The sequence below is a fragment of the Camelus bactrianus genome, chromosome 4 (assembly GCF_048773025.1).
Source record: "Camelus bactrianus isolate YW-2024 breed Bactrian camel chromosome 4, ASM4877302v1, whole genome shotgun sequence".
In the NCBI taxonomy this organism is placed as follows: Eukaryota; Metazoa; Chordata; class Mammalia; order Artiodactyla; family Camelidae; genus Camelus; species Camelus bactrianus.
The window spans coordinates 68337059-68362173 of NC_133542.1; the positions used below are offsets into that span (position 1 = coordinate 68337059).

Sequence of the window (25115 nt, forward strand, 5' to 3'; positions counted from 1 at the left end):
CTCAAAAAATAAAAAAAAAGAATTACCATATGACTCAGTAATCCCAAAAGAACTGAAATCAGGATCTTGAAGAGAAATTCGTACTCCCATGTTCACTGGAGTCAAGGCAGTGTTCATGATAGCCAAGAGGCAGAAACAACCTAAATGTCCATCGATGGATGAATAAACAAAATGTGCTATATGCATATAATGGAATATTATTCTGCCTTAAAAAGAAGGAATCCTGTCATATGCTACAACAGGATGAACCTTGAGGACATTGTACTAAGTGAAATAAGGCAGTCACAGAAGACACGTACTGCATGGTTCCACTTACATGGGGTATCAAAAGCTGTCAAACTCTCAGAAGGGGAAAGTAGAATGGTGGCTGCCAAGGACTGGGGGAAAGGAGAAATGAGGACTTGTTGTTCAATAGATATGAAATTTCAGTGTAAGATGAAAAAGTTCTAGAGATTTGCTGTACAAAAATGTGCAGCATACTGTACTGCACACTTAACAATTTGTTATATTTTATGTTGTATTTTTACCACAAAAAGAGCTATGAATGCAGGCCAAAATAATTTAATCTGCAAGAGATACATATGCCTTGAATAAATAAGTAAAAATGTGTGATTTAAAAAGAGAATACAGCACACACCACACCCCAACTGTGTATCAAACTCACGTGACAGAAAACCCTCCCATACATCATCAGCGTGTATCTCAAAACAATTCTGTATTTCTGTCCTCTCATTCCCTAACATTCAATTGGATAAATCCTATCGATTTTACCTACTGAATATTTCTTGACTCTATCCCCCTACCCCAATCTGCACTATCACTGCCCTACCTGAAACCACTATCTATATGTCTCACCTGGATTTTTGTAAAGCCCTTTTAACCAAAATTGGTTTCACTTCCTCTGAAATCCTTACTAAGGGTTGAGGCATCACAAGAGCTTTAACCATTATCTTACATATTTAAGATTTTCAAAGCACTTTCATATCCAAGCTGTAAAAGCAGTTTTACAGGAAGGAAAGTAAAGATGGCTTCCCCCCAGTAGCAGATGAGAAGGTCAAGGGGAGCAGCTGTAGGAGCACATGGAGGCCTCGGCTTTCAGGACAGATCACAAAGAGTAAGGCTTGGAACTCACCTGGACAGGCCCAATGCTCTTATTCCGGCCTCCAGGCATGCCATCTTCTCTGATTGCTAGAAGGAAACATAAGACAGTAAGAAGAGTGCCCACAGAAGTCTAGGTACAAAAAGAAAACTTATTTGGCCAAAAGCACAAGGCAGTAATTGGTGAAACCAAGATTAAAACATGGGTCTTTCCATCATCCCAGGCTATCTCATAGGGAACAGATGCTTCTGGGTCCTGAAGGCACTGGGTACACACTACACACATGTATACATTCAGCATGCTCAACAAAGATGACAACTTTATTAACAGTCCTACAGTTACAAATATCCCACCAGGATGATGCATGTGAAGGCTTTGATAAATTCAAGTGGGGGAAGGGGGGATAGAAAGAATACTTCACTTTTTAATAAAGTATTTTTTATTTCCAGTTGAAGTTTGAGTCTGATTTGTAGAATGAGGAAAATAGATTTTTTTTGCTTTTGTTTTTTAATTAATCAGAATTTTTATCTCATTGGTTCTTCCCTACAAAGCAGTCAGTAGAGTTCCCTTGCAGTTAATTTCCCATTCAGATGAGTCAACAACAAAAAAAGAAGTTATTTAGTATTTCCTAATTATAAAAAAAATCCTTTAAACAGTAACAGCCTCATTAAGAATAACCACTGCTAACACTATTACCATCATGCTTACAGAGCACTTAATATGGGGGCACAGAGAAGGAACTCGGATTTGTAATGAATAGAAGGCTCTGGTGTCTGGTGAAGCTTTCTGGAAAATACAACTTCTGAACTGAGTCTTAAAGGATAAATAGGATTTACGCAGGGAGGAAAAGGGTGCTGCTCCAGGCTGAGTGGACAGTATACAGAAAAAGTCTCAAGTTGAAAGTAAGCATGGAGTGGTCTTTCTGGGAATTTCCAAGTGCTTCAATCAGGCTGAAGCGTGTTATGTGTGGGTTGTGTGTGAACAGTAGCAAGAAATGAGGCTGGAGAAGCCAACAGGAGCCAGATCACAGACAGCCTTGAATGTTAGGGAGCATGTGGTCAGGTTGGCATTTCTGAAAAATCTTTGTGATGGCCACCGTGGAGGGTGACTTGTAGCGGGTACTAGTAACAACAGAAGATAAGCTAATGGAATCATGTGAGAGCAAGCTCTGCCATAATAGCCTAAAAAAATTTAACATAAACAATCTAGAAAGTCCTCAGGGCAGGGCTGGTTGCCCTCAGAACGTGAGCGGTCCAAGTCTAACACTTGGCTCCTGGGGAACCTGAAAGGCTGACAGGAAGTTCATTTTCCTTAAAGCAGACATCATTCTTGGTCTTGGAAGATTATACACTTCAGAATTAGACAAGCTTGAGCCTAAATCTTGTTTCTGCCAGGTTTGTGTAATTAGAGACAAGTTTCTTATCTCTGTGAACTTCAGTTTACTGAAGAATAAAGAGGCTACTGGAACCTGTCTTACAGGGTGGGGTGCTGTGAGGATTATGTGTAACAGGGCTAAAGCAGCAAGCACAGGGCCTGGCGTATAAAGGAGGAGGTAACATAGTCTGCTTTACAAGGCTGCTGTGAAATCTGGAGCAAGAAACATAAACAGCTAAATATATTCATTATCTAGGTACACGCTGGTTGTTGTTTAGGAGCTCTCTTTCAACCTAATTTCAAGTTCTAAACATCCTTAAAATTCTTCTTCTGCTGTTCCGGGGTCAATACAGATATCTTCCATGTCTTGGCTTCAGGTACCAACCACAGGTACAGAACAAAGATCTATCACTGGCAGATACAACACGGAATATTTTTCAGTCGATAGTTCACTCTCAGTGTCGTAGAGTTGAGGATGTAACTTAACATGCTTTCCTTTCTGTTTAAAGGACCACCAGTATTAAAGATTTACATCTTACCAATTTCTCCTTCTGGTATTTAAAAGCTCATGTTGTCCCTCAACCCCACCTGGAGTAAGGAAACTCATACATATGTTATGTGCTGTCCTGGGTAAAATAAACCCATGAAGGAAGTATTAGTATTATCATTCCCCCTGGGCAGATGAATCTAAGGCTCAGAGAAATGAAGTGTTTTGCTTAGGGTGACAGAAATTAAACATTAAAATCAGGGTCTATCACTTCTCAGCCTTTTGGCTAAGACCAAGTGTAATCTCAGTGTTGGAACTCAGACTATCAGATTAAGACCAGCCTCCTCTTCACTACTATAATTTCCCGAAGTGTGTGTGCATCCCAGCAGGGAAACATAATTTTAGGTGGTACATAGATAAATTCTTAATTATACATTTATCTTAACATGCATTAAAAAAAAATACCGATTTCCCAATCACTGAGGTGATAAAAAAAAAATCCCCTTTTAAAATAAACTTTGATTTTTTTTTTCCAAAAAGATAATTTAAAGAAGGACAAAACAATGGTACTGGTTTAATCAGAGGTGGTAAAATCTCTCAAGATAGCATGAAACTGCCTGAAGTGTGGGCAACACCACCATGTGTCACAGTGCCTCTGTTAAAACAAAAACTTGGATCTTATTTTAACACTTGTATTTTACTCACATATATGTGACTGCATTTAATCCCCATGACAACCTTAGAAAGTATACATTATTATAATCCTATGCAGGTTAGAGATGAGGAAACGGAAGCTCAGAGAGGAAACAGGACTTGTTCAAGGTTACTCAGGGAAGACTTGACAGAGATAGGATTTCAGTTAAGGTCTTCTGATTCTAAAGTTGTGCTTGTTCCTTGATGCTACACTCAGCTAAGAGCAAGTTTTCCAGCAGAGCTGAGAGTTTTTCTGGTAGTGAACTTATTAAAACAAACAAAACAAAGGTTTCTGGGTGCAGGGTCACAGGAATGGTTCTGCTGCACCCCTTGTCTAAGCCTAAGAGGGCGGCACCAGCTATGGTCCTTCCATCCGCTCATAAGAAGCACAAATACCTTTTCTACCCTAGAACTCATGTACCTACCATTCCTCACTTGCTTAGGCCTGAGCAGCCAACCAAACCCAGAAAGACACAAAGCTAACCACATTAAAGCCCTGCTCAAAATCCACTGGTGGTTCCCTTTGGTCTACGGGCTAATTAAATCCAAGCTCCCTAGCCTGGCATTCAAGATCCTCTGTGATCTGGTTTGGTTCCTGTGGGGCTCCCCATCTGATTTTTGCCACAATGTTACACTGTCCCTACAGAGAACTATCTGTTAGCTCTTAAACGTGCCGTGCTGTTCTACAACACAGTTTTGCCTCTGCACGTGTTGTTGCCTCTACTCAGAAAGAAACTTTACAGTGGAAAACTTTACACCACCACCTCACCCAAGTGACACCACCTGAACTAAGCGACTCAAGTTAACATGACTGGTAATGGGATAAACTCACACCATGGACTCTTACAGGATGCACTGAAAGGACGCAACACTGCTTTTGTGGCATTCTTGCCAAAACTGCATAACCGGATTCTAATTGTCAGGAAACTGAGAAACCCAAGTTAAGGGATAGTCTACGAAATAAATAATTCGTTTTCTTCAAAATTGACAATGTTATTAAAGAAAAAAAAAAGGAATCATTTCAGATTAAAGGAAATTAAAGAGACATAAAAATTAAATATAATGTGTGATTCTGGATTGGCTCCTAGATTAGAAAATATAAGCTGCTTTACTATCAAGGTCACTGGGGTAACTGGTGAAATTTGGATAAGGCCTGCAATTAGATAATAGTATAAATTTCCTGATTTTGATAATAATGCTGCAGTTATTTAGAAGCAAAGGGGAATGAAGTCTGTAACTTACTCCCAAATAGTTAAGAAAACACACACGCAAATGAGCGCACGCGCACACACGAGAGAGAGGGAGAGGAGGAGTCATTTTTACAAAGCTCTTTTAGTTTATAAGGAGCTTAGACTTTGATTCCCTCAAGATTCTGCTCAAATGTTTTCTCTCCTTGAGATTTCTCAGTGTTCCATTTTTTTTCCTAGTAAAGTGATATAGCAATGCCACAGGATCACTGTCTCACCTCACAATGCCTTTCTACAAACATCAACTGCCTCCAAGAGGCTTTCCTTAACCTTTTCACTTTTGAACTAGTTATCTAGCAAGTTATGAGACAACAAAGTTAAGGGAATTTTAAATATTTTCACATGATTACTTAACGACATGAATTCCCCCATGGGGCTCAGTGTAGCTTCCTCTTGTCTCTGATGATTTTAACAATATTTCCCCATCCCACTTCCTGTCCTGGTCCCCCACCACAGTCAATCTATCAAACCAGGAAGCATCCTACCCTAATTGGGTTATCTGCTAAGGGACACAAGAGAAAAGTAGGACTTGGTAATGGCCCTTGAGGGGATCATTGTCTAACAATGGGGGGAAAAGACAAGTATACAAACACAGCACAAGGGGATGAGCATTATGGCAGAGGGCAAAAAAGGGCTGTGGAGGGCCATCTGGTGGGGGAGGGGTGTCAGAGAAGACTTCTTAGAGAATATTACAAATAAAAGTTGAGCTTAAAAAGAAAAGTATATACAGTCAGGTGAAGAAAAGGGGGCAGAACATTCCAGGAAAAAGAAACCACATGTGCAAAGCCCCCAAACAAGAAACATCATCGAGTTTTTGGAGAATTGGGATGGAATGCAGATTGTGTAGGGGGAGCAGCAGAGTCTGGAGAAGGGAAGGAATGCCAGAGGGGCCTTGGAAATCATTCTGAGGAGCCCAACTTTATCTGAAGACTGCAAGATGGCTGAGGAGTACACGTTTCGGATACTGGGGTAGCAGTGGGGATGGACAGACATGGACAAGCCTCTACTCATCATCCTATTTACATCTCTCTCATGGCCTTGATAATTAATTTCCTTACCAGCCAACTTCTAGCTCTGAAAAGATATCTAAAGATATCTACGTGCAGAGATGGGGGACAACAGAGGACAGGCTCACACATAGTGGCTGCATTTTTTAACAGTTAATTTTTAAAATTTTGAGGTAAGTTGAGACTTGGAGAAGAACTGGAAAAATAGCACAGGGAATTCCCATATACTCTAAACCCAGCCTCCCCTTCTGTTAACTAAGCTTACACAGCCACAGACTATTCATCAAAACTAAGAAATTAACTCTGGTACAATACTATTTACCAAAGTACAGACTTTATTCAGCTTTTCCCAGTTCCACTAATGTCCGTCTTCTGTTACAGAATCCAATCCAGAATCCCACATGGCATGCAGTTGTCCTGTCTCCATAGTCTCCTCCAATCTGCGACAGTTTCTTAGTCTTTCCTTATCTTTTGTGACCTTGACACTTTTGCGGAGTATTTTGTAGAATGCCAGTTATTTTGAAGAATGTCTCTCAATCTGGGCTTGTATGTTTCTCATGATTAGACTGGGAATGAATCTATCCATCCGTGTGTGTGTGTATCTGTATACGTGTACCCTTCTTAGTGTGTCCTATCAGGGGGTACACGATGTCAATGTAAGCACACTGATGTCACCCTTGATCACTTGAATAAAGTGTTATCTGTCAATATTCTCTACTGAAATGTACTATTTTCCCTTTGTAATTACTAAATATTCTGAGACAGGGCAAATGTTCTGTTTCTGTTTAAACCCATGCTCTTATTTTAGCATTCATCAGTGCATCTTGCCTGCAGCAATTACTGCTAAGGTGTTTTAATGGCGATTTTCTATTTCCCTCATTTCTTCTACTCTTAACTAATTACAATTCTGTAAAGAATCACCACTCCTCCATTCAGTTCATTCTATCAGTATGAACTCATGAATGTTTTATTCTTTGGAATACACACACACACACACACACACACACACACACACACACACACACACACACACACACACAGCACATTCTAACTTTCTGGCACCACAGGATGCTCCAGGCTCACTCATCTTACATTTTCCCTTCATCAGCCGTAAAATCAACCAGTTCTTCAAGGAGTATTGATTCCTTTTATTGATAGCTAGAAAATATACATATGTATACCAGCTCATGTATCTACTCACATATTTGTCTGTCTATCTGTCTGTCTGTCTATCTATCTATATACCTAAACCTAAGTCCGTATTAAAACCTCTGACTCCAATCTAGCACCAAGTTTCATTCTAGCCTTCTCTTTTCCTGATTTATAACTTCTTTCCCTGATGCGAGAAATTCAGTTCTCATTGTCTACAGTATATTCACTTATTTGTTCAACCCTAGTATATAATCAAAGTAGTGACAGAATTCCTAACCCATAACCTTGAGAGAAACAAATTTATAAACTAGAGCTTTTTTGTACACAGTTCTTTTTGTCTTCAGTCTTACAGTATACAGTCAAAACACTGTTTTCCAAGGTCAACTCCTTTCTCTCCTAGTCTCTTTAGTGTGGCTATGTGATTTATTTGTAGTATCAGTTAGATTCATTTGTCAGTCTATAGTCTATCTTTTCCCGCCATATACTGATTGTTTTAAAAATTATATACATTAAAATTCACTTCTTTTGTGGTGTTTAGTTCTTTAGGTTTTGACAGATGCATAAAATTGTGTCAAACATCATAGTTCCATCACCCCAAAACATTCCAAAGGCAACTGCAATTTTAATTCTGCTTTCTCATCACCGACCAGGAGGTGGCAGGGTTTCTCCCTCTGAGACACAGCCTTCACCATGCAACTGAGCCTGCCTGCTCTGCGTGCAAATGGGCCTAGAAAGGTAGCTCTACACCCCTCACATCCCACGTGCCATCTCCTAGCTAGGGTTAGACACGGGTTATGGGGGTAAGCTTCCCTGAAATAGGTAAGTTTGGCTGGAAGCATCAGAATTTCACACTGAATAAGCAGGATGATTCATCAGAGAGAGAGTAATCAAGAAGGCAACCCATAAACATGCTTTGGTAAAATACTCACAGTAAGGGCAACAAAGGGATTTGGAGACCAAAATCAAATCAGATGAAGGTGAGTAGATGACAAAAGACTCTCTTCAAGACATGACGTTTTTGGTAATGGTGGCTGGGAAGGGTTTTTTGTAGGAATAAAATGATAGTGGGGAAGGAAGAAGATTTCTAGCTAGAGGGAGGAATCTAGTGCAGGCAGGGGAGTGTAAGACATGCTTGAGGCACAGTAAGTTCTGGACAGAACATGATGTTAGAAACACGGACAGGCAACGAAGCTGGTAACAGTTTAAATGCCCTATTATAGGTGTTTATCGTTCAGTAAATAGAGGACATTCCAACATGCAAATAGTTATCCCATATGGTAAACACATGAAGCAGGAGGTTGTCCATGTGGCGAGGTACAAGCCATGCTTGATTAATAACAAATTACAATTTAAAAACTATTAACTGTCAATATAACCACCACTAAACTAACAGGCAAATCATTTTACCTCCCTAAGCTGCATCTGTAAACTGAGGGTAATAGTTAATAACAGGGTTGTTATGTGTATTTAATGAGATAATGTATAACAAGTACGTAAGATTTTCTAGTACATTTAGTGCTCAATAAATATTAGTATTATAAGTAAATTATAAATGACCTATATTTACCTAAATTTGCTTCTATATCTCTTTTACTTTTCCTTCATCATGGGTAAGTTTTCAAAAAATTCTCATTATCTCACACACAATTAAAAAAAAAAACTTAAGTATATCTGCATGTCTGCTACAAAACCTTTCTGAACAATTCATTAAATCTGACCAACCCCCACCCCTGCATACTGCTACTATGAGCTCCCAATACCTTGCTGGGTAGTTTATATACATGGCCATATTTAATCCTCCATAGAACTCTGAAAGGATTATCATATCATTTTAAAGGTAGGACTACTGAGCATCAGAGGCATAAAGCAAACTGCCCAAAGGTCACAGAGCTAGTCTGTCACCAATTTCTGCCTCCTGAGCCTCTGTTCTTTCACTGAACTACACTGCACTCTCTACCCTCCATGAGGGTTCCTGGACTTCTGACATTGGCCCTCTTCTGCACCCAAGTTCTCTGTTTGAGTGACTTCTACCCACTAACAACACTTTACCACCTCTATGCCAACAGCTCCACAAAACTACTTGCAGGCAAGACTTTCACCTTGGTTCCAATCATATATATCCAACTTCCTTGGTGACATCTATGTGTGTCCTTCTCAGGTACCTCAAACTCAGCACCTACTAAGGCCAACATTTTGCCCCACTCTGCTTTTATTAATTCACTCACTATTAATTCAAATCTTCAATTTCAACTTCTGGTGCTGCCCAGCATCTGGTATGTCACCACTGCTCTCAGGTAAGCTTCTCCTGTATCTCCCCATCTGTGCCATTATTTTCTCGTCCCTCCTTTAGATCCTTCACACCTTCTTCTAGACCTTTCTAAAACTGTAGGTGGCTTTTCTGCTTCTTCCACCCCATCCATTCTTCAAAGCTGCCTCTGGGGGTTAATCCTCTCAGAATATCTGTTTATTCATGTCATTTTAAGCTAATGGCTCTCAGAAAACTTCCCAATAAATCCCAAATTCTTCACCAAACTGGATGCTGATTTCTGGGCATATCTAGCCTCTGAATAGGCCATGATTCTAGCAAACAAAATGATAACACATTCAGGGAATGTACTGCCTTCTCATCTAAAATTCCTATGTCCTGTCATCTTGCCCTAAAAAAAGAACTAGTGGAGTATATTAACACTAGTCATGGCTGGATTATTCACTGAGGTCTTGCCACGTGGAGCCTGTGCATTCATTCTCACAGGATCCTTAACATCTCACCAGTCTTTTTCTCCAGCTAATCCAGGAGATTCCCGTAGGCAGATTCATTTTTGGGTTATGAGGACACAGCACAAGGCCTGGCATAGAGTGCAGGCTTGGGAAATGAGTAACTCCAAGGCTTAATAGCTGACACTAAAGGTAAAGTGATGGGCACCACTCACCCTTCCGGTTCATCCCCATCTGGAGGCATTTGAGCAGGCGGCAGTACTGGCACCTGTTCCTCTGCTTCCGAGACATGACACAATTCTTGTCACGACTGCACCGATATACCCGCTTGTTGCAAATGCTCCTCTTGAAAAACCCTTTGCAGCCCTCACAGGAGATGATTCCATAGTGCAAGCCTGTGGCACGGTCCCCACAAATGAGACAGGTTCGTTGTTCAGCCCGATCATCTGGAACAGAAACTGAACATATTCAAGTTACAACACAGTGGAAATAATGGCTTTGAGCCTGCAGTTTTAAAATAAGCAACACTGGACAGATGCAGAAATCACCCTTTCCAGGCTAACTGGCAAACAGGGGGCATCTTTAAAGCCTTTGATGTAAGAACAGACTCCTGTATCTACCTGCAGATACCACAAACACAGCCTTTCAAAAAAAAAAAACCTCATGTTCTTCCCTCTGGGTTTCATCATCACTTGAACCAGTATCCATATTGGAAATGTGGAAGGTATCTTTAACTTCTCCCTCTCCCTTATCTTCCTCAGCAACAGTCCATCCCTCCTACCCTGCAGGAAGGTGGTAAGAATTACTTTCATGTATGTAAGTGCCTAGCATATTGTATATATCCAATAAACGATAGTTAACAAGGGAAAGAAGTTTCCATGCCCAGCTAAGCCATCCATCCATCCAACAGATACAGATTGAGCAACTATTCTATTCCAGGCACTGTTGTAAGGCACAGACACAACAGTGAATAAAAGTCCCTGTTGAAGGATATTCCAACAGAGTATCTACTCTGTGTCCAGGTCCCACACTAGGTATTGGGTATTCAAAAATAAATCATCATGATCCCCACAGTCAAGGAACTCAGTGCCTAGCAACAAACAAGTTAGTCAAAGTGGAAATTCAGGCTGGAATATAGCTCTCTACTTTCTCTTCCCTCAAATTCCACTTACTCAGGACCAAGCAATTGCCACAGAACAGACATATGACCAAAAAAGCACCCTTGTTAACTGTGATCTCAGACCTTGCTAGCGGGTGCAAGAAACCTCCAGGAAAGATTCTGATCAGAGGCCAAGGCAGGATACCAGAGATCTGAAGCTCAATCTTGAGCAACAGGCAAGCTATAATGATTAAGAATACATGCTGTACACCAGAAATTGACACAATATTGTAAACTGACTATAACTCAATAAAAATAAATTAAAAAATAAATGTCTCAGTGAAAAAAAAAATACAGCCCTCAGAATTAGGGATCCTTATTTGAACCCCAGTTCTGACACTTAGCAGTTGGGTGAACTTGAGCAAATTAAGTCAATTCTTTGAGCCTCGTTTCTTATCTGTAAAATGGGGATTATAATGGCATCTATACATCGTGGATAAAGTACTCTGCACAGTGCTTAGGCTGCTAGAGACAGTAAATAAATGATAGCTGTTATTTTCATTATCATTATTATCCAAACAGGTATTTAAAGTGATAATGACATACCTGAAAAGACAAGCATCCAAAGGCAATGTTAAAGCGGGGCATGATGGGGTGTGTGTGTGTGTGTGTGTGTGTGTGTGTGTGTGTGTGTGTGTGTGTGTGTGTGTGTGTGTGTATGAGGAACATAGAGAAGGAAAGAGCTAGCATTTATAGAGCCTTTATTATATGTCATCTTTGAGAGATATCTTTATGATCCTCATTTGTAATACTGGATAATGGCCACTCAAAGATACCAAGTCCCAGTACTTGGAACCTGTAAATGTTATCTTGTAAGGAAAAAGGATCTTTGCAGATATGATCAAATTAAGGGGAGATTATTCTAGATTATAAAGCTGGGCCCTACTTACAATCACATGTTTTTATAAGAGAGAGGCAGAGGGAGATGTGATATAGACAAAAGAGAACACACACACATGTGGGCGCATACATGAGAAAGTGACGTGGAGAGAGGCAGAAGCTGGTCACAAGCCAAGGACTAACTAGCAGCCACTACGAGCTGAAAGAGGCAGGAAATGGATTCTCCCTCAGAACCTCTGAAGGAAGTGTGGCTCTGCTCATTTCAGCCAACTGATTTTGGACTTCTGGTTTCAAGAACTGTGAGAGAAAAAATTTTTGTTGTTGTAAGTCACTGGTTAGTGGTAATTTTTGACAGCAGCTAGGAAACTAACACACATTTGTCATACAAAAAAAACCAGACATACTAAGACTCTTGCTCAAAATCACAAGGCAAATAGCGAGTGTGCAGAGAGAAGCAGATGTATGAGACCACACAGATAGGGAAACAGAAAAATATGAAAAGGGAATTGTCTAGTTTTTGAGGACTACAGCTCCTACTCATAGACCTTTCCAAGTCTTTCTAAAACCTGGATTCACTTCCTAACTTTGGGCAAACTGACAGACTATGACAAACTGACATTCCCATGTTCTTATGATACAATCCTTTCTTTTATCTTTCTTAAACTAACTTAAATGAGTTTCTGTTATTTGTAACTAAAAGAAACTTGGCTAAGATAACCCTATAAAAATGGCCCTAGAGTAATAAGCATTCCTTTTCTTTTTAAAAAGGAAAAGAAGCTCAAGGTAAACATTAGAGGAAAGTTACAATAGCAAGCTGAAAAACTAAACCAGGAAGGGCCAAACAGGCAAAATGAATGGCATGAGGACAGCACTCACTATGCGTGAGATGTAATTTCCTAGAGTGCTGGGCCTGAGCTGCTCAAAGGGCTTGGAAATAGAGCATGGAACGCTGCCAGGAAATCATAATTGGCTACAGAAGAATCTAAGTTTTCTAATTTTTAATTAAAATTGCCAATATGCTATTATATGTATACATTAAAATATAAACCAGAACTCTACTAGAACAGACTTAGAAATAGTTAAAATTAACCAATATCTACAAGAATCTCACCTTCCTTTCTTCACAGATATGATTTCACTGAGCACCTACTACAACTAGGCACTGTGCCTTCTTTGTGTTGTGTCATGTAATTCTCATAATCCCAAAGGTGGGTACAACTATTAACATTTTGTAAATGAGAAAATTCGGAGATTTAAAAGAAAGTTAAGTACTTTGTCCATTTAAGGAGTGGCTGACCCCAATCTGCCAGTATCAGGACTGGAGATCAATAACGTCATTGGAGAACAATCAAATATAGACATGCTGAGAATCTGTTCATGTCTTGTAATGCTTTTTGTTCTTCTCATGAGAGTTTAAAAAAGGCCACACTGAGATCCAAGACTGGAAGGGAGAATTTCTCCACTGATGGGCACAGAGAGACTAGACTCCCCTTGAGTCCTGTGACTGCTTCTCTGGCCATAGCTATTCTTACTGCCATATTCTGCTTCTATAAATGACGCTGGTCTATGTCACAGACAGGAATCAACTCAAAAGGAAGTTTCTCAAAGGTACAAGAGAAAGGCCATCTCCCAATCAACCCTATAGCCCTTCAAAGAAGCATTTGGCAAATTCTCTCACAGCATGTGGAAAAAGATCATAATGAAGGAAGCTACTGTTAACTGAGCACTTGCATGCAGACTCTGTGCCAATTACTTAACACATGTTATTGGGCTGAATCATCGCAACAAACCTAAATAAGGTACCCTTACTTTACGTTAAGGAAACTGAAGCTCATGAGGTGATATCACAGTCACTCAGCTAGTAAGAAAGCAAGCTAGGCCTGGAATCCCCAAAGTCTTTGCACTTAACCAACACATTCTGTGGCTACAGCAAGGCAAATCTATCCATTCGATGCAAGTAAGTCAGGCCCTCCCCCACCTGAAAACAAAACAAAACAAAAACCCCTCACAGAAAAGCTTAAAAAAAAAAAAAGACAAAAACCAAGGTCTCCCTTTGTAAATGAACAAACACTGAAGCCAAACGCCTGGCCAGATGTCAGATATAGACTTCTGCACCTTTCATTCTTGTAAAGGACTTGAAGGGTATTTAAAGCATGTTTACCCTCATTATCTCACATGTACCAAGGCCAGGGCAGGGATTATTTTTATCTTATAGATACAGCAAAGAAAATTCAGTGAGTACCAATCATGTACCATGCAACATTCAAGAAGTTTTCACATGTACTGTCTTATTTATTCATCACAATAACTGTGAGAAGTTTCATTATCCCCATATTACAGAACTGGGAATCTTAGAGTTAGAAAAGGCCTTAAACTGGCTTGAACAGACCTTTACCCGAGGCATGAATTCCCTGTAAAATATTCCAAGATGAAGGGTTGTCCCACACTCTACCTGCACATCTCCAGTGACTCAGTAAGGCACTTCATTCCATTCATTCCATTTTAGATAGTTTCAATGGTTCAAAAGTTTTTCTTTACACTGAGACAAAGTCTGTTAACCTGAAGCTTTCCTCATTGCCCTGAGTTATGTGCTCACGGCAAAAAATAAATGTATAACCTAGCCTAGTTCGTATACCAACCATTTAGAGATTTAAAGATAAACAGAGTTCCTATCTGTGGAATTTTTTTCCTCTCCCATTTGTTTTTCTTAACCATATACTATCAGAATTTCTCATAAAACAAAAGTATCAGAAGTGAATGGTTTGTTTTTCTTAATTTAAGACTCAACTAGCTTTCCTTGTGTTTCTGCAACTATCAACACCAGTAAACACACAGTATATGCTATAAAGATGCCACACAGTTTATAATGGGAAAACTGAGGCTTAAGGAGGTCAGAAAATTTAATCATGGCTACACAGTTAGGAGTAGAACTGGAGTTAGAATTTTAAGACCTTCTGATTCTAAGACCACTGTATTACCAATCCCCCTACACTTAATTCATATCTGGTTCACATACATCTAAATCTTGAAGTATTTATCACATATATCATTAACCCATATCTTTCTAATTCCGTTCTCGGGAAGGGTAGGACTTCTTGAACTCAAAGGTGGGACTTTACATTTGTCCTTGATCAATGCTATCTTATATAATAAATTCTATACATCATTTTGGCCTACTGAAATCTTTGGGGATCAGGGTCTGCCACGCAGTATGCAAGTTATTTCTCCCTCCTCCTCCTTTTTTCCATGTATGGTCAGTATTAGATCATTTTCATTTCCATCCTTAAAACAATATTCAACAACAATATCGTATTCAGGCAAGCTGCTGGAGCCCCTTCTCCAGTCTGACTTATACAAATTAGCATCCTGGAAATAGCTGTTAAACTAGTTTTGCCTGTTAATTAGGCCAGACACCCGAGTCTGGCCAGCATTTATCTATCTTACACACAAGCATATCATGATTGTGTCACATGCTTCACTGAAACTTCAGATTCATCACGTCTGAATTATTTTAGTGAGCCTAACACGAAGGAGATGTTCACAAGCGTTCCTAATTCAGCATTCTTAATCTATTTATTCAATTTCTTCATCTGTATTAGTCTACCTGAAAATATAATGGGAAGAAAATCAGGCAAATAGGTACATCAAAGTGAAGGCTATGGGAATATAGCCGATATTTTATAATAATTTAAAATAGAGTATAATCTATAAAAATATTAAATCACTATGTTGTACACTTGCTACAAATACTACGATTAAAAGATATATAAAGTAACAACAGCAATAAAAACAAAGGAGACTATGGCTCCTTAGTAACTGTAGCACTCATAAGGCAGTAAGGTAAGAGACAGAAAAGTCAATGAAAAGTTGAAGGTTTAAAAAATGATAGTTATTTGAAACTTTGAACAAGGAACTTTGCTATCTACAAAAATAGCAATGGATAAAAAAAATAGCAATGGGTAAAAATAGTGTAGGAAACAGAAAACTCTTATTATCAGAGAAACTGACTATTTGTCTTGATCGGGAATACTAGAAAGTAGAAGGGTTCAGATTGTGAACTCTAAAAATAGCATTTCCTATGAACAGGAGCCAGGACTCCTAAGAGAAATGGTTGATTCCAATATATACAAGATGAATGTTGTACTACCCAAGATTAATAATGGGGTTAATGTCAAAAGGATACAGAAATCAACATAAAAACCTCCCACTGGCCTAAGATGGAGCAGGCCATCACCAAAAAGATAATGATGGCAATGGATTAAAACAAACATAAAAATCAATGTTTATAATAATATTAAAAAGAAAAACCTCATTAGTTACCACTGGAGGCTGCAAGAATACCAATTCGCTATTCTGAAAATTGATTAATAAAAGGGAAAAAAATCAGACACTAAAGTAAAAACTATTGGAATCTTCCTCTCTTGCTCCCCTCCTAAAGAGTAAGAGAAGAGAGGAGGGAGAAAACTAAGAGTTTTCAAGAACTTTAAACTCTTAAACTTGAAACTTTGAGAAAATTGGGGTAGGTAAACATCTACCTGGTAGTCAAGGGAACAGGCCTGGGTGGGGAGGCAGAGTTGAGCTCGGGGCCCACGGCAAGGCAAGCCCCAACTCAGAGATGGAAAGGAAATAAAAGACTGTCCGCTCTATGAAATCTTTCAAGCAGAGGCAGCAGAACATGGCAATTAAGAACTTGGGCTCCAGAGTCAGAATCCTTGGGCTTGTATCTAGGCTCTGTGACTTGCTGGCTGTGTGTTTGGAAAGTTTCTCAACTTCTCCAGAGGTACCACAGTTTCTAGCCTATAAAATGTGTCATACTATCTTCTTCAAAGAACTGTTGAGAGAATCAATGAGTTAACAGATTACCTATAAATGACATGGAGCTCTCGCTTCCTCATGGTCTGGATTAGAATAGCTTTGCAAACCCTAAAGTACTAGACAATATTGCTGCTTAATTGTCTTTTTTTTAACCTAAAAAAAAATTGTTTTAATTCCACTAGCACAAAGGAGGAGCATTCAGTCTGGTAGCAGGGTACAGTAGTAACAGACTTCCCAGAGTTTATGAGTTCTGAAGTATGACTACCAGTAAGACAAGTGAAAGTCAAGGAGGGTATAGGCAGAAGAAAGAATTGGCGTATAAAGCCATGTCTTAATTTTGGCGCTAGAAACCTCTCTCTAACTCGCGTTTTCCCTGAAACAATTTCATTCCTTTCTAAAATAGCCAAGATAGTTTACTAGGCTTCAACAAGACTATCAAGATGAGTTACACAGAAATATTCATGGATATAATACCAATATGTCCTACCTCTCTATATGTAAAAGAATCTACATTTTGTTCCTGCAAAATGTTCTAAAAGGAATTTGCTGATTACTCATGATAAATAAATGTAACCACACATAAACATTATTAGAAAAAAAGGTAACACGTTTGTCTTTGCTACAGCCTTCCAAAACTTAAAATTATTCTAGTGCAGGTAACAGGAACTATCATATTAAATTTCATTTCTTCAATGTTAACATGCCTGTTGCAAGACAGAAGGGCAGACGCAGAGCTCGGTTAGAGTCTTTACGGACTCAGATTAATCTTCAGAGGCAGAAATGTCAAATTCAAAGGAAATAATGAAAATGATGAATAAAGCAGCTGACATGGTTGGCTTAGAAAATGAGTAACAATCTAAACCAAGTATAGAGCCCTAGCAACATCTCTTCAGAACACCACTGATATGCGCCTGCTTAAACAAATTGGTTTCCACTTCCACATCATTTAGCAGAAACAAAAAGCAAGTGAGAACCAAGATATTTATAAACGAATCTGGTTATCAATCTGACCAGAATTTTACAATACTGAGGTTCTTGTTTGTCAAAGTAGCAGGACCCCTCAGTTACACCTAACCAAGATTATACTGTGGGTTAAACAAGTCTCAGTCAAAGACATTAACAGTAACATCTGGCACCATGACTGCTACAAAGAAGCTCATTTTGTTGAATGAATGAGTAAATGAACAATAAATGAATAAATGGTACGGCTTAGTGCAGTGTTTTCCAAACTATAAGTCATAACCCTTAGCATCATGACTAGCATTTTTGGAAGAAACGAAAGGAAATATCAAAGCACACAACAGCGCATCACATGTACTAAGGGTAAAATATTGTGAAACCTTTCTTTCAATTGAAGTGTGTGCATTTGTATATCTGTGTGTTCATGTGTGCAGTGGAGTACTGGGTTGCAACACACTATGAAACAAAGTGTAAAAAGTTTGGAATATACTGGCTTAGAGATTAAGACACACTGGGTATGAATTCCAGCTCTACCATGTCTAACTTTGTAACTGCGGACATATGACTCAGTTCTCTAAGCCTGTCAACTGTAAAACAGAGATAACAACAGTATTCACCTGATGCAGTTGCTAGGGAATAAATGGTAAAGGTATACAGGGACAATAGCTAACATGTACCGGTGCTTATTATGTAACAAGTTCTATTCATATGTGTCACATAATAATTCACTCATTCCTCACAACACTACGTAGCAGACACTACTATAATCCCCATTTTGTAGATAAAAAAGACTGAGGCACACACACAGAATAAGAAATATGTACAAGGTCCTCTACTAGTTCTAGCTATCTAGTAGGCAGCAGAGCCAGGATTCTAAGCAAACAACCTTGCACTAGGATCCGACACCTTTCACACTATATACTATACTGCTTAATACAATTCCTAATATATAATTATGCTGTTGTTACTAAACATTAGTTTATGCTGATGTTACGAAAGATAGGTTTTCTGTAAGACTAGACACTGACAAAAATTTGCAACTTGTGAAACATTGCAGAAAGTATTTTGTTTAAAAAGAAATCCATCTTAAACAAAAGCAACAAATACTGCTTTAATAAAAAAAAAAAAAAGAAAAGGCTTTGATAGAGTTCAAATTATTGTTCAATTCTTAGCAAACCAGAATAGGAAAAAACTTGTTCAAAATGATAAATGTTATCTAAAGAAACCTATACTTAAAAAGCTTTTCTTCTGAGACTGGAAGACAAGGATGGCCCACTATCAACATCTTCATTCAACATTGTACTAGAGGTTCTACTCAGCACAGTAAAGTAAGAAATACACAAGAACTAACCATATTTCATACCAGTTATAAACAGAACAATTCTGAAAAGATGCCATTTACAATAGCATCAAAAAATACAAAATAGGTAGGATGCAATCTAACAAAGAATATAAGATCTCTACCAAAAAAATTTAATATGCTTATTTAATATAAAATATTTCTAAGATAAACTGAAGATTTTAGTAAATGGAGAGATATACTATGCATTCATAGATTGGAAGAAAGTTATTACCGTAAAGACCCACAGATTTAGCAAAATTCCATTCAAAATCTCAACTATGTGTATATGTTTATGTGTATAACTTGACAAGTTAATTCTAAAATGTATATGGAAATGTAAAAGAACAAAAATAGCACAAATACTTAAGAAAAACCAGACTTGATCTACTATATATCAATATTCATCTTAAAGGTAGAGTAATTAAATGATCTATTGGCTTAAAGATAGACAAATAAACCAAAGGAACTAAATGGAGAATCCTACAACATAACCATGCATATACAGATATTTAATTTATGATAAGAGTGGCACTGCAGAGCAGTGAGGAAAATACAGTTCTTTTCAATGAACAATGTTGGAACAACTAGATAGCTATATGAAAAAAAAAATAAGAAAGAAACTTGATCCTACCTCACACCATAAAATATTTAATTCCAAGGAGACAACAGACCCAAATATCAAAGGCAAAATAATATACTACTCAGATGATAATAAAAAAGCATATCTTCATGATCTTGGGATAGGAAGAGATTTTAAAAATAGGCCACACATAAAAAACACTAACATAAAGGAAAGTAACAAAACTGGACTGCATTAAGAGGAAGAAATTCGAGAGAGTGATAAGGCAAGCAACAGTGTGAAAGAAGACACAGGCAATATACAAAGAAGTCATAACCAAACGTACACAATTTCTATACATCAATAAGAAAAAAGCAACCCAGCATAAAACTGGGCAAGAGACCTGAACAGTCATTTCAGAAAGGAGGCTAGCCACTTAATCAATAAACTTATGAGAAGATGTTCAAACCTATTATTAATCAAGGACATACACATTAAAACCACAATGATACACGATTACATGTCCATTAGAATGGCTAAAAATTAAAAAAGACTTCAAGCTATGGTGGCAGTTTGGAAAAACTAACTTTCATATACCACTGGCAGAAGTGTTCACTGGTACGTCTACTACAGAAAACAGTGTGTCATTATTAAAGTTGAAGATATACCTATCTTGTGACCCATCCCCAGGTCCATACCCAACAGAAAAGCATGCACATGTGTATAAGGAGACAAGTTCAGGGATGTTCACAGTAATATGCTTTATAATCTTTTTTTTTTTAATGGAGGTACTGAGGATTGAGCCCAGGACCTCATACATGCTAAGAATGTGCTCTACCACTGAGCTATGCCCACCTCCCCCCACCACCAACAGCATGCTTTATAAAATCCCCAAATTAAAAATAACCCATATATTCATCAACTTACTATAGATAGTGTATTCATACAATGTAAGGATTAAAGTATGTAAAGATTCCTGAATTACTGCAACAACACAGATGATTCGTACAAAGAATGTGGTAAAAGAAATCAGAAAAAAAAAAAAAGAATATACACCGTAGGATTCCATTTATATTAAATAAATTAGAACAACAGTAGTAGCAACAATAAACAGGCAATGGAGGGGAAAGAGACTAGAGTGAGGAGAGGAGAGACTGGGTGGAGAGGAGCTTTTGGATCCTGGCAATTTTCTATTTCTTGATTTGGGTGCTTGTTTTATATTAATTCATTACGCTATAAATTTGTGTTCTATGTACTTTTCTCTAAGTGTTTTATTTCACAATAAAAAGGTTGAAAACAAAAGACAGGAGGGCACTTCAGGAAAGGGAAATGACATCAGCAACAGCAAAATGAAGTAAAATAAACGTAAAGTGTGGTTGAAGGAACTGCACAGGATATAGTTAAGTGAGAGAGTATTAATAGAGGAACGGCGAGAGAGAAGTCTAGAAAACTGGTTTGGAATAGACTATAATGGATTTTTATCATACTGCTAAAAGGCTACTGAGATTTTTAAATAGAGATATGTCTGAATCAAAGCAGTATTTTAGGAATATTAATCTCACAGTGATGTGCAGGTTGCCACAAGATGGATGGCACGGGCATCTAGGTAACAGGAATGGTAATGAACGAATGGTTGAATGAAGTGAAAAGAAAGCTTAAGGGCCCTAGAGACCGCTTGTTGACTGACTAGATTCTACAGGAGGATGAGGGGAGGATGGGACAGTTAAGAGGAAAGTGTTAAAAAAAACAAAAACAAAAACAAAAACACTTGAGGTTCTAAACCAAGGTGATTATGAGAAATGTGGTATCACTAATAGAAAAGAGTAAAGCAAAAGCTGAGTGAGGAATGAAAAAAGTCAATGGTATTAGTTTAAGAGAGGATGATGAGCAAGTCAAGCAGAAGTACTCCAAAGGCAGTTATTTAGAGGACAATGATTATGGCTAGAATGAAGGATTTGGGAGTCATCAACACAACAGATGGCAACAGATTAGAACTCCAAGGAGGAAGGGGATGTGTGGAGAAGCAGACTCAGGATAAAACTGAGACACAGAGAGGAGAAGGTAAGAAGTTAGGGAAGGGAAGTGAGATGACGTGATCAAAGAAGAAACAGGTAAAATATAAATCCATGATTATGAGATGATAAGGGACAAAAAGGGTTTCACACAGAGAGCACTGTCAAACACAACGCAGGTCAAAAAGTATAAGGAATAAGAAAAGGCTCAAAGGTCACTGACGAGAAGAGTTTCAGTGAACTGATTAGAATGAAAATGAGGCTGAATTAAAAATAGGTGAGTAGTAAAGAAATAAACTAAATAGTATTTTATTACTCCATTAAAGAGTGACAGGGAAACATTACACAGGAAGCAGGAGATTTAAGAAGATCTTTTTTTTTTTAGATAGTAGAAATTCATATGCATTTAAAAAAGATAAACATAAGAACAAAAGCTTTTAAAAAGAAAGAACCGTAATCCAGACATACTTTCAAAATAAAAATTTGCGTGAAAAGTTTAAAAAGTTAAACATTTTAATTTTTCTTATGTATTTTATATTTGTTAAGAAAAAGATACAGGTACTTGCTTAAGGTCAGAAAAGTAAAGTGATTCATCCAAGGTCACACAGCTAGTCATTGATGGAGCTGTGTCTCAACCTTACTACTTTTTGTTCCAAAGAGACTTTCCAGTATACCAACCTACCACCTATGGGGCCAGGATACAGGAAGAGAAGGATGGTATGTATCAAAATGGAGCCTCAGTGCTGCTGCTGGCTTTTTTTTTTTTTTTTAAACCAAAGAAACAACAGGACTCACGATGAAATCAGCGAAACAAAGAATTAACTGGATGTATTCTTACCATGCTGTGAGTGAGCACTAAATACTTTCATACTTTCATATTAGCAACCAGTTCTACTTTAATTTGGTTAAATACAGGCCAAACCCTGTTATCAAAATGCCTCTGACTCTCAAACCTCCACTCAGCCCTGCTGTTACAAAAATACTTCTCTGACCCCAAGAAGGGCATTTTACCCATTCCAAGGGTTCAGGTTGCGCAAATTACATTTGGAAACTGATTTTTATCAAAACCTGCTTTTCAGACTGTGATGAAGGCCAGATTTAGGAAATGGAGAGTACAGCTGCTCACTAGACCAAAATTATACTGACAACTAAGGCAATCTGGAACTTGGCTGGCTAAAGGGTATCTAAAACAAAGGGGATCTGTCTCAACTGGATTACAGGTTCTAACTCCCTGTCAGCTGCACAGTCTAAGTACTGACTCTTCTCGGTTTCATAAGTTGCTATCATCTGAAATGAAGGCCTCAGGTAGTGTAGCAGAATTGAAACTGGGAACAGGTACTCTCAAAATTTCATTTGTAAACATAGAATTTAAACAGATATAAGTAAAAATCCTAGAATTTCTCTTCTACTAATATACCCCTCCCTCCTCCACTGTACATACCACTATAAAAATACAATTCCAGAGGCCACACATGGAGTTCCACAAAGGACACTTCTAAAAAATGACATCAGTTGAGTGAAAATAAGTGAGCAATTTACAAGATTGGTATGGAATGAATGGGAGTTATCCTTACAGGTCACTGAATAAAAGATGGATAAAAGACAAAAGAAAATGTTACCACCGCCATTAACTTCTTAGGCCTGGAAACAAAGATGAAATGGTTCACAAATTAAAATTAGCTGAAAGCCACAGGAAATGAATCCAGGGAAAATACTACTCTATCACTCAACAGGTAGGGGTAAGAACATAAAAATTCAGACCACAGTCTCTATCTCCTTCCTGTCTCTTATATGTAGGGATCTTTGAACTAGGAATCAAGTTTCAATTTGTGATAAAAACAGTTTTCATATTCATGCAAATTTAAGCTTTCCAGTTGGAGAAAAGAACCTGCAAATCTGTGGTCTGCCCTATTTGAATTGTCACTGGGAACTTTTAAGGACTCGTTCATTTAGGCAAAAAAGAGTTGTTTGAGTCTGAAGAGTCTTCTCTGGGAGAAAAAAAAAGAATATATAGATATTTAATTAATAGATAGCTTGGATCTACTGTTTAAACAAATAAGTATTTTTGAAATTGGAAGTATAAAGTAGACACTGATTCACTATTCCATAATTATTTCTTGCTTCAAATTATCTCTTGATGTCTATTCACTAAATGAGTATTTGAGGGTTCCTCTGTGCCTCTGGAACTGTGAATGTGACCAGTAAGATGGCCTTTGTTCTAGAAAAGCAGCAGCTGCTCATCTATATGACAGTGGTGGTGATGAGGGCTGGGGATGAGGTGAAGCAGAGATGCTATACCATGTGGATTTGTAAGAGTTGACAGCAGTCATTATGGCTCCTGAAGCTTAAATATGACTCCCCGTAATAAAAACATATGATCTTAAGTCAATCTGTGGACACTGCCCAACTTGAACAAGCCTGCTTCCTCTGTCTTTTTACCAAGAGTTTTCAGCCTTTGGAGTTTAATACCCCTAGACCCACTTATGCAGTATATGATTTCTAGTCCCCTTGTCACACTGGTCACCTGCCTTCCCCTCTGGACATGTTACTGCTTGTAAAGATCATTTGCAAATATGATGCTCAGAATCCCGTGTGGCTTGATGAGTACAGAATACAGGGGATCTAGTCTCCCTACTCCCCTTCGTATACTATGTTTTTAATGAATGCAAATTGGGTTTATCACCTTTAGGGCAGCTGTGATGTATTTATGACAGTATATACTATATGCCTGCAAAATGGATTAATATTATTGATCAGTCCTGAATATACAATAACACAAATCTCTTGTCTTTTTTTTTTTTTTTTCATGTTTTGCTGCTAAGCTGCCTCATTCACATCCTATAAACTAGGCCTTGGTGACAAATAAAAAGACTTTATTGCCTTGTCTGAGTCACCCTGATATTTCCGTCTATTAAGGTGATATGAGCTTTCCCGCCTAGCTTTGATTCATCTATAGAAGCCCAAGGCCCACATTCCACAACTGTACTTCCAGCTTTTACACAAAACTGGTGAAGATTAAGCTAGCCTGCTGGTCTCAGGCTGGTCATTTCTCTTTATATCAAAAAGTAATATAGTAAGTATAGTGATTTTTTAAATACCAAAATTTATTTTTTTTAATATTTAAAACTTTCCCCAATTTTATTGAGGTATAATTGACATACAGCACCATGTAAGTTTTAGGCGCACAATCTGATGACTTGAAATGCTGACTTGTGAAATGATTACAAGTATACTGATAAAGAGGATGAACTATGAAGTCAAACTGTCTGGATTCAAACCTCAGCTTTTATATTTACTAAATGTATGGTGGCTTCAGTCCCCTATTCTGTAAAATGAAAATAACAGCACTTACATGACAAAGTTGCTGTGAGAACTGAGTTCACACATGTGACACGCTTAGTGCTCAGAACACACTTAATACACATAAAGTTCCTGGCATACAGCAAATGCTCAATAAATGTGTGATGTTATTATTATATCATCACCATTTTGTCTCAGGATAGCCATTAGTAAAATGAGAACAGTGATTCCCCTGAAAAGTTTCTATGAGGACTAAATAGGAATGTATGAGAAAGTGCTCCAGATATTCTAAAGTTCAGGGTACCTATGAGGAAAGGTGATTATTTACCTCAGTGAGCTAACTCTTCTATGACT

The 25115-nt window shown here is 38.1% G+C and overlaps 1 protein-coding gene across 3 annotated transcripts in view; it reads right to left on the bottom strand.

Moving 5' to 3' along the window:
- NR6A1 (nuclear receptor subfamily 6 group A member 1) overlaps nucleotides 1-25115 on the bottom strand; it is a 204986-nt gene that overhangs the window by 25692 nt on the left and 154179 nt on the right. For all 3 annotated transcript variants that reach the window (XM_074362211.1, XM_074362210.1, XM_045517550.2), the window contains 2 exons: nucleotides 9990-10232; nucleotides 1133-1188 (listed from right to left, as the gene is read on the bottom strand). In XM_074362211.1, coding sequence (XP_074218312.1) covers nucleotides 1133-1188; nucleotides 9990-10232 — 299 coding nt within the window. The remainder of the gene's footprint in view (nucleotides 1-1132; nucleotides 1189-9989; nucleotides 10233-25115) is intronic.